General features: G+C 41.7%; 1 protein-coding gene across 1 annotated transcript in view; it reads left to right on the top strand.

The window, feature by feature from the left end:
• The window catches only part of LOC111673627 (cadherin-7), an 83,402-nt gene that overhangs the window by 25,548 nt on the left and 46,662 nt on the right, over nt 1–11,192 (top strand). The window contains exon 2 of the mRNA XM_023431458.2: nt 3,783–4,077. Coding sequence (XP_023287226.1) covers nt 3,783–4,077 — 295 coding nt within the window. The remainder of the gene's footprint in view (nt 1–3,782; nt 4,078–11,192) is intronic.

Raw genomic sequence — 11,192 nt, 5'->3', positions numbered from 1 at the left:
GGGGGGGGGGGGGGTACTTAATTGAAAAGCAGTGTTCATAGTTTGCTCAAACTCACTCATTTGTTCCATTTTGACAGTACAAAAAAAAAAAAAACAATCATAATGATAAAAAAATTATTTAATTGCTCCAATATAATCTTCTCTGTGAACCATTTCCCCACAGTGTAATACATTAGCTGTACTTTTTGTACTGGGTCAGGCGTGGTAAGGATATTAAAAATCATGCAGCGTCAAAGAGGGTTCTGGCAAACCATCAGACGACTCTAGAAGGGAGAGGGCGGGTCTTTGCCCCCGACCGTTTTAATCAGCGGTACTTTGCTGCCGAGCTCAACCGAGGATCCGGGCGAGCGGCAGGAAACACAGCAAAGACACAGCTAACCCTCCGCTGAACCCAAGTGACGAGTTGTCCACGAGGAAGACCTGTCTGCAGATTTCGTTCTAAGCCGTAGTCGTGTCCCTGGCAGAGGTTAGAGGTAGTAGTTAGAGAGTGCCGGGACGGCAGGGAATCTAACCTGAGACGCAAAAGGCTCTGGCTGTTTTTCCCCGGCTGTCACTGGTAACACGCGCCTCTTCAGTGTCACTCGCCGTTCAGGAAATCAGCGCCTCAGGCTCCTTTAGGAAACGTAGACCAGTCTGACAAAGAGATTCTGACTGAATGAACGGAAGCTCAGTTTCAGGAGGCGTGATTTGGTTTTTAGGTCTGGCTCTTGGAACAGTTGATCAGCCCCTTGCACGTCCGGGTTGCTTGTATTTTTCGTGAACTTGGACAAGGTCTTAGCTGTCCTAGTGTTCCCCTAGGTTTTTCTGTAGGAGTATGAGGCGTTGGAGCCATCTAAAGCGATGCAAAAACCTGTGCTAATGCATTGTGTGATTTTTAGCAACTAAATTTCAAACTAGAGAGTAGAGCGCAAAGTCCAGTTTGGCAACTTGGAGTAACTATAAGGTCTCAACTGGGACTGTGTTTTTGCGTAAAACATTTCCAATGGCATCTTTTCTTTTGTTTTTGGCACATTTGAAAAGATTTGGCGTCGTAAAGTTTTGGCAAAATATAAAAAGAATGCTACTCAACCCATGAAAACAGTTGTGTAATATCTTCCTCGGCTCTGGAGAGAGCTCTCCAAAGTGTCCGAAAGTAAACCCTGATGATGGAGGCAACGGATCAGATGAAAGATACTTTCCAGGATCCAGTGTTTTTGGAGCTTGACCCATGTTTGGGACTCAAAAGTCAGAATATTTTTGGCCTCTACAGCCTCAGCTTTGACAATTCTTTTTAATCTGTTCCTCGTGCATCCGTTCCAACTGAATGATAGTGCACTACTTAATCACTGGAGTACCCCTTTAACTTTGCAATGTTTACACTGTGATTATTGGCGGCGTGTACTGATTATTTTGCACTAACCATTTGTCTCAGTGCAACAGGCTGGAGAGAGCTTGGCTCGGGACTAAGTGGGGAAAGCAACGGAAAGAGCAATTTTGAACAGATAGACAGATGGAAATACTCAGCTCAGTCTTTCCTGATGCCACTGGTTTTGGAGGCAACAAGGCTCAAAACACTTAGTGGTAGACTGAGAACACCATCGAAGTGCCGATATTACAGTTTCAATTGAAGCTTTATTCTGTGCACATTTCCCACCGAATATTGAGAAGCATGAAAAGCATTCCCTGAAAAATATCCACTAAAAGCATGCTCTACATGCCTCGCCTTTAATTGAGGTGTTTCGCTGCGTTGGAGTTGATAGAGTAAAGACAGAAGCATGCACTCTGCTAAATGCTGACAATTAAAAACGGTCCATGTGTCCATCTTTAAATACCAACAACGGCCCTTCCCTTAAGATATGCGACAGTTTCTGTGTTCGCTCTGATGTGCAGCACATTGAAGGGATTGATGGCCATCAGACAGCTCTGACTTCAAAACAGGATCATTCAAGGTTGGTTACTTGTCATGGTAATTTTAATGCTCCAAGAGCTTCGAGTGTTCTTTCTTTAGAGTTGTTCAAGGATTTTTTTTTTTGTACAGTCGTACTTTGAGTCGGGGTCTTAAAGTCATCTTTAAACTCGTGACTTGTTCCTCTGAGAATAAACCTCTGTCATAAGTGGAGGGTTGTTATAGTGACTACAAAGGATCGCTGATGAAGAACGTCGCTTGTCTGACTTCTTGTATGTTTTTCTATGGATCATTATAACAACTTCTATTAATATTTGTTGCCTCTTGTAGCTACTTGAAGGAAACGTGAGTTTCGTAGTTGAATTGAAGATATGAACTTGTGTGCCACCAGTTTGAGAGAAGGATGGTTTATATGACCATAAAAAAAAAGTATTTGATGTGACGGCATAGCTCTTGGCACATGACCTCACCTTGCTATCAGTAGTAGGTGCACTTCAAGCTTTACACTTTACACACTGGCTGCTGTTAATGTCAATGACAGGGAAACTGGTGAAGGTATTTGAGCTTTGATATACAGATTTCATTTAACACAGTGTGTCATTGAGATATTGCACACAGAACATTCACATCTATCAAACCATCTGTGCTCCTTTTTATTCCAAAGGGCAGAAAACGGATGAAAAGAAGTGCAACATGGAACACTGAGTCTGGCTTCAACTCAACAGAGCATTCACTCGCCGCCATTGAAATGGTGGTTTTTAAATATTGGATGTTTCACTACCTAAGATGTGACTACACCTGACATCCGAGTCTTTTAAGCAAAGGGGTCAAACGCAGGCATCAATGGAGCGTTCCCACAGGGGGCGGATGTATTATATTCCCCAGTGCAGCTTTATTAATCTCCGACTGCCACTGGGGGTTTGGAGCCTTCAGCCGAGCTGCCCCTTCGCTCCCGTTTTCACAACCCCCTCCTCAAAACACACCTCTCCAAACTTGCCTATTCTCCAACACTGCAATCGTATTCATTTCTATGCAATCGTATTTATTCTAATTTATTTTGTAGTCTATGCTTCGTACTTGCTGTTTTCTCTCTTCCTGTGTGTTGTACTGCGTCCTTGAGTGACTTGAGAGACGCCAATAAATAAAATGTATTTTTATTATTACTAGTAATTTGCAAGATTTGCAATAAAACTCATTTTACCTTCACATTACTTATGGTTTATTAGAAAACTTGAAACACGTAGGCTTGGTGAATCATTCATCATTGTTTTATTGACTGTGCTTTTTTTTTTTTAAAGTGAGATGAGCTAGTTATTGCTGAAGGTTTTTAATGGAAAAATTGTCTGTTTGATCATTTGTAATGACAATTACATCAGTTAACAAATCACAGTGGCATTGCAGTAAGTGGCAGCATTTCATTTCATGCCATTATTTGTATCCAAATGCAAATCTTGATGGGATTTTGTAGCAAAATTCATTCATGCATAAACGGTGCATGTTTTGATCTTTTGATCCAGTTCGGATGTTTGTCTGATTCACATGCTGTGTGTCGTTTTTTATGCACATGGTGTAAATATTTAATATTTTATACAGCATTTACATATTTTAGTAGTATATATTTAATATATTTATAGATTATGTTAAATAAGGAGAGTGACGAGAAATGCATTAAAATACAACCGAGTTTAAATTCCAGTTCAATCAGTTTGGCTTGTTGTCTGTGAACCACCTCATTTGTAAAATCATTATTTAATAATTGCTCGTGGAACAGAGCTTTGAGACAGAAGCCCTGAAGCCATTCTTTATTAAGTCCAGCACCACCGCTTCAATATTAAGGTTATTCTTGCTCCGGTAGATTATTTACGACATTTATGATGTTTTTCTTTTCTTCCAACAGCTACACTCGGATGTGGACAAAGGAGACGGCAAAGTGAAGTACGTGCTCTCCGGAGAGGGCGCCACCTCCATCTTCACCATTGATGAGAACACGGGAGACATCCACGCCACAAAGAGGCTCGACCGGGAGGCGCAGGCCTACTACACCCTGCAGGCTCAAGCTGTAGACCGACTCACTAATTTACCTGTGGAGCCCAAGTCTGAATTCGTGGTCAAGGTCCAGGACATCAATGATAATGAGCCTAAGTTTCTCGATGGACCGTACTTGGCAGGGGTACCGGAGATGTCACCCTTAGGTAAGCCGTGAATATAACGCCCTAACAACTCTCCCTTTTTATTTTTCTCCTATATGTTCTCCATGCTCCATCCTCCACGTTTTCCTCTCTTCCTGCTCTCTCTCACACACTCTTGACTTTCTCTTTGACTTGCCCTCGCTCCTACATCTGCATTTGATAATTTTCCACCTCACTGAATTTGTCTTCATCTCTCTCAGTCTTTAGGTCACGGGGGGAAAACGGGAAGTTTGCAATATTAATTTGAATCCAGGGTGTTCGCTTTGTAAGACACAATACGTGCTAATCACGTTGGGCGCAGTTTAAACTTCATGAAGTTCCTCTCGAACATGAGCTCCATATCAATTGAGGTCCAGGTTAAACTACTTGGGTTTAGGTATCCCTTAGCCAGACTATGCAGGTTTATTGGCTTCTTTGTACTTTTCACCGATATGCATATAAATAAGACCACGGACATTTCTCCTCTTGAAGTCTTTGAGCTTTTAAATATCTTTGATTTAGTTTTTTTGAAAGCATGATGATTTACAAAAATTGGGCTTCTAAAATGCCCTTGGAACTTTTGACAAGGCAAAGCAACTGTAGCACATTTAGTAAGTCAAAGTGCTTCACTAAAGACATTTTGAGTAACATAACAGAAGTCAAAAAAGTCTAAAACACCAAATGAAAGAAATCAGTCAATGCTTGAAGCAAAACCTAAAATCTAATCATGAGCAATGATGAATAAAGAAGTTTTTTAGCCTTGGTTTTAAAGTAGTACGTCTCAAATCTTCTGGAGAAGTTCACTTTTCAGATACGAAAAGCCGCTTCATCACACACTTTTTTAAATCGAAGTATAAGCAGGCGAGCGGCAGACAATCTGAGATAGCCGGAGGGTTTATAATGGGTGGAAATCAGATATATTCAGCGCTTGAAACATAAAGGAGGCTGTAAACAATAAGGAGTTATTTATCAAGTCCAGTACTCTTCTTCATATGTGCCGTTCGACTGTTTAATAAAAACTCCCCCTGAAACTGTTTATGGAGGGCTATCCTCTAAATTGTGTGATGACATGGTCAGTCATTTACATCGTTTACAATAAGAAAGTCACTGGAATAAAGTAGCTTCCCCTCAAGTGTATTTGCAATCACGGTTCGTAAGACTGTAGCCGTGCTAGCAGCTCTGTGAGGCCGTATACTGAGGTACAGTAGCGCCCTTAGCCAAAGGTTAAAGTCAGCATGCTAACATGCTCACGATGACAATGCTAACATGCGGATGTTTAGCTGCTATAATGTTCACCGTCTTAGTTTAGAATGTTAGCATGCTAACATTTGCTAATTAGCGGTAGCCTTAGTGCAGCTGGAATCCGGTGATAAACAAGGATCGGGCAGCCTCATGATGGCGCTACATTTAGTAGTCAGATTACAAAAATTACAATTATTACAATTTTATTAAAGCTAAGTAGTTGTATTATGTGTGTATGTAGTTATATTTTTAGTCTTAAAGTGGTGGACCAATCAGCCAACAGGCAACATCGCCATACTGCAGCTAAAAGCATGATACAGCCTAATTTACTTGTCCAAAGGACTCAGCAGGTCATATTTCATTGATCACATTAGCATTCATTGCTGCAGATATTTCTTGTACCTGCCTGTTTTAAATGCGCTCCTGGAGGAAGTCACCCTATCAGACTGTGTCTTTAAACCACCTGCATGGTCAAGATTTCCTTCCCAAGGTTTTGAACGGGTCACGCTCACGCTCAAAATGTGAGTAAATGCAAATGAGAGACAACAACATCCCGAGGCCTTTCAAGTTAGGAGCAGGTGTATTAGGAGCACAGCTGGAATGAGAAAGAGTGACCTCCATAGTGATAAGCCACGGTCTGTGTGCGCTTTATATAGACCCTCACATGGCACTTAAACCATTTTATCAGTTTACCAAAGCTGGTTTGGGTTGTTTTTGAGGGTTTGTTTTTTTCTTTCCAAGCATGACTTTGAAATCACAGAAGTAAAACTCTACATTTTGGTCAACAAGAAATGGGTAGTGCTGAGCATAAAAATGCTTTCAACATGCTGTTTCATGGTGGTTTCAGTCAGCCAGACTCAGTGTATTGTAAAGTGGAGTGATGCATCTTAATTTACATATTTATCACCTCACATATGCCAGCGCAGACCTCTAGGCTTAGAACTGTTGATGAATGACGAATGTTTAAAAACTGAGTCAAGCAAACTTAAGGTCTGAATCAGCCTTCCAGGGCCACAGGCACTCTCTCCACAAATTGGACTCAGAGTTCACGCTGGCCGGTACTTTCAGGTACCTGCCTGCTGAAAGTGTGTCCGAAAAAATGTCTGATACAGACAAATACATTTCTATCCATCCATTATCTTGCCACTTCACAGTGAGCAGAGCAGCGCAGACATCCTTAACGTCCTCCAGCCTCTCCTAGGGGTTCCCAGGGCGCTCCAAGGCATGCTGGGAGCTGTGGTCTAATCACAAGTGAGCTGTGACTGATGGGATGGAGACAGAAATAAACTTGGCTGTCAATACGGAAATACAGGGAAAAAAAAAAAAAAGGGGGTGATATTATGGCCTTTTCATTGGATTTAAAAAACACAAGCAGAAAGTTGGAGATAACTTCAGACCGAGAAATTACTTCATGCGAATGATGAATCACATTTATTTTCTCTTGAGGTGTTCCAGTTATTGATTATTTCGTAAAACTTTTGCAGGGCATGAACTTTCGCGGTCGTAAATGCGGTGGCACGTTGCATCCTCTGAGAGAGAGAACAGGAAATAAAACATATACCATTTCCAATATTTGATACGGATCTTGTTCACAAACAGGAATTAACTGTGCCAGGCGCCGCAATCTGCAGTCAGTATAATAGTTCATTATCAGAATCGGGGCTTCGCAATCAGTCCTCTCAGGATGTTGAAAAGATGTAGATTTGCTGCTCAAACGATGTCAAATTCATTACACAATCAGCATTACTTTATTAAAATATGCAAGAGAAGGGTGTAATTAGAAAGTAGTTGAGAATTACTTTAAAGAGTAACTGAAGAATATATCCATTTTTTTTTTTTTTTAAAGTTAATGAATTAAATGTACATCCACTTTATTATATTATCAGCATATTCTTGTCTCTAGGGTAAATTCTTTTTTTTTTTTTTTTTTTTAGAGAAAATTGAATTAAAACCAAAAGTCTGTGATGTTGCCTTGCAGTCTTTGGCATCACCCTGAATGTATAAAACTTCATTTACATCTCGTAGCTGTCTTTGTGATTTTAAAAGGAGAGCTTGAGGGACACAGTGTCTGTGGTAACATGGTAACTAGGGGAAGGTGGGAGGGTGAGATCTGGATTTGAAATGCATTTTTGTCCAGTATGAAGTTAAACCCGGGGGGTGTTACTTACCTCTTTAAAACCGGCAACAAGTTGTGAACGTGACGCTGGCAAATTATCACCCTTTTTAAGCTGATGTAGCCGATTGCGGCGGAGCATTAGGACTCATCTGGAGTCAGTGTGTCATGGCACCTGAGATGTTGATCTCCGCTGACTCCTGAGGGAAATACGGCTCTGTAGCTGGTAAATGCTCCACTGTGGTTCAACTTTGTCTGTGGAACGAAAAGCGGCTGCCTGCTGCAGTCGGAAAAAGACACAGAGATTGTATGAAGCTCTGTGGAGCTGAGGGGAGCAGGGGAATCCTCTGAGGGATTGATCCCCTCTCACATATAGTGAATACGTGATCGATTGTTAAAATAAATCTTTTTTATCATAAACGCTTTAAGTTTCAGGGCTCTGCCGACAAAAGTATCTGCACGTCGCACTTTCCATAAACACTGCGCCTCTGCATCGCATCAATGCCTCAAACACGCGTGGCAGCGTACAGATGGAAATGACTGAGTACAAAGGTGTTTGTGGCTTTTTTAGAACCTTCAAAGTCAAAAATGAAGATTTCAGCAGGCGTACAGTGGGAGTGGGAGTCGTTCCAACGGAAGCAGTGCTTTGCTTACAACACAGGCGCCGAGATCTCTGAAGGATTACACAGCCGCCTGTCAACGGGGGGTACAGAGCTCAGGCTTAAGGAACCAGAGGATTAGAGTACAAGGGCTCGGAGTCTCGTGTCCAACCCGAGATAAGACAGCAACTCGGTACATCAACCACAGGAGGAATGCGTTCACACCACGAGCGCCGAGATGCAGGGTCACCCCTCGCCACTTTATTTACTGCGCCAGCTCCTGCGAGGGTCTTCATCACAAGTTGTGAGAACAACAGGAGAATAATGCATCGCCTCCCTTTGTAAATATCTGCTCAAAGCAATTATCAATGCAGTAAAGAACAGGGAAGGGTCAAGCACCCCCTGTCCTCAATAATTCCTTTATAGATGTCTTTAAATCATTAATGGTCACAGCTCTGCACGGCTGATGAATGGGTTCAATTTAGAGGAAATCATGAATTTAATTAATTAAAGTAATTAGAGGCAGTGCTCGTCCATACACACGGAGACCTTATGGCCCGGGGATCTCTGAAGGCTTTTGTCTTAATCACGGCAGGGACGTCAAATAAAAGACAAGAGAGCTCGAGGACAGTTGGAGGTGTGACAATCGCGAGCCTTGGCTCCGTCCCGCTGCACAGCGAAGGGGCCAAAGGAGCAGTTTGAGGTCTCATTACAAGCATAGAGAATGTAATGTCAACTCAAGGCCACAGCTCTTGGATTTACTACTCACCAGTCCTATAGCCAGCTGTCATTGTTCCTGTCTAATTCATGAGAGCGGAGATCAAGGATGGGATGGTTTTAAAGAGAGTCCATTGAAATTTTGGTTTCATATTGATTCTACTGTGCGCAAATCTCATTGGACTACATGATCATTTTCTGTCATCCCTATTTACGTACATGCGTTAGGCAGAAAATACAAAACACCATCACTAATTATGACCTCAGTGCTACTGACACCATATGAGAGTGTGACAAAGAAGATCATATTACAGTGCACTTTCGGGGTACCTAATAAAGTGGGCACTGAGATGCTCTGTCCAAAAAACCCCCCCACACAGACAGAAAACAGCAGGAAGCTGCTAACTTTCTTTGAAAGTTTTGTAATTCACTTTTTTTGCTTGGCGGCTGCAAATGAAGGTGAATTGAACTCGAAGCAATAATCCCTGCTTATCTGAAACAGTGGGGAGCAGGTGTGAATGTGCATGAATATAATCAACTTAATCAGCGTCGCCTTCTTTGAATACTCATGAAGGCGTTGTGAAATTACAGGGCTTAAATGAAATGTTTTAATATTGATTTTTTTTATTTTATTTTTTATTTTAAAATATATGTACGTTCAGATTTTGGTTTCGAATCCAATCACCTTTTGCCACATGAAAAATGATTTCTATCTCTACATGAAGAGGATGTGAAAATACATGCGGTCTGTGTCAATATATACGAGTTACATGGGAGCGTATCTGCATTGTGAGTGTGCACTCAGAAATGCATATTGCACCTGACAGTCGGATGCAGCCTTTATATGAAAGTGCCTGAAGAATACCTGTCTCCCATTCAGATTAAGCATGCCACATTTATTTTCATTACTGGCAGATGACAGTTGCTCACCCAAGATACGGAATTGATTAGGAAACCTGTTTTGTACACAGCTGCGGGGGAATAAATAAAAAATGCGAAGATCTGATCCATCACGTCAATGAAGATGGACAAATATTGAAGGGACACCGACAGGGCAAATTGAGTAGCAGCTGACAGCCTCGTGGAGCAGAAAGAATCTATTCAAATTTCAGACTGTTCATCAGCTTTTTATTTTTTCTTGACATCCAGCTCAGCCGCCTGGTATTACCTTTCATTCTGGCATTATTGTAAGAACAGGATGTTTGTTGAGGAAGGGGGGGGGCGAGGAAACAACCTGTAGAAAAACAGTTCAAAAACAAACCTTTTAAAAATGCATGCTGCAGCCGAGTCCATATTGAATGTTAATTTACAGCCTCGTCCACTGCGCCTTGTGTGGAGTGGTTTTAACTATCAACCTGTAATAGAGATTTAGACGTCCCCTGAGTTCTCTTTCATACAGTCATCCTTTGACCTTGGTGTTTTAAACTACCTGTAATATAACCTGTCATGACTAAGAGGTGATGATATAATCTAGGTGTCCTTCTACAACCAGCCTGGTGATAACTTCTCCAGCTCCACCAAGCTTTTCTTTTTTCTTTTTTTTTTCCATTATATTGTTCTCATCCAGGGCCAGAGCCTGTTAATTCTGCTTTACAGCCAGAATGGAGGACTCTAATCTTCAATTTCCATGATCACTTCATTCTGTAAAAAGCCTGTAAAGTATATCTCATGTTAGAAAGTGAGATTTTTATTAGGATGTTTGCTTCAAAGTAAAATATCACCAACTTGTAAGACGGCACTTTCCTGTCAGACGCTACGATATGAGGCCGAGCCGAGCCAGATGCAGTGGTGTATGTGCTGCTGGCCGTTAAAGTGAAATATTCAGGCATGAGCCAGTTATTCATCCGAACACGTGGAAACGACACACTCGCGGAAAATGGTGTTTCTTCATCTCCAAGGTTATTTCAACAATGTCTATTGTTGATGATTTCACCGCTGCCGAGCGTGAGACTGCAGAAGGCGTCAGCTTTAAGACCGCCGCTGACGCACAGTCTCACAGCAGAAAATCTCCTGCTCTGTAACGGTTGTTTTTGATCATTTAAAATTTTATTACAAGCCTTTTCCGCTTTATTATCGTATAGATATAAATTCTTTGATTACTTTGCCTGGAAACAAAAAAAAAAACAGATCTGTTACCTCCATAATGAATGACCTATTGAAATTAATTGGCACTGATTGTTGCTGATTATGTTTTCTCTGTGAAATCTTCAAACGCTCCTCTGCTTTACCTTCCAAGCCACGGCTGTCAGCTCAAGTCACATCACGCGCGTTCAGTCGGCACACTTAAAGAGAAATGCATAAGGAGTCACGTCTGATGTCTTCTTCTCTGCCTCGGAGGGAGAGTGGGAGAGGACAATACTCTCCACCGCACGCAGAAACAACAGTTGTCAGTTGTCAGCAGAGTTCTCAGTCGAGTTTGAAAACAAATTTCCTCCTTGTAAGCTGGAGGGAAGTTTGGGGATTTGGGG

Source organism: Seriola lalandi, unplaced genomic scaffold (genome assembly GCF_002814215.2).
Source record: "Seriola lalandi dorsalis isolate HSWRI2012SDOR001 ecotype SW California unplaced genomic scaffold, Sedor1 jcf7180002054923, whole genome shotgun sequence".
Classification (NCBI taxonomy): Eukaryota; Metazoa; Chordata; class Actinopteri; order Carangiformes; family Carangidae; genus Seriola; species Seriola lalandi.
Note: the sequence above shows the minus strand (reverse complement) of the source record. Positions and strands in the feature narration are given on the sequence as shown.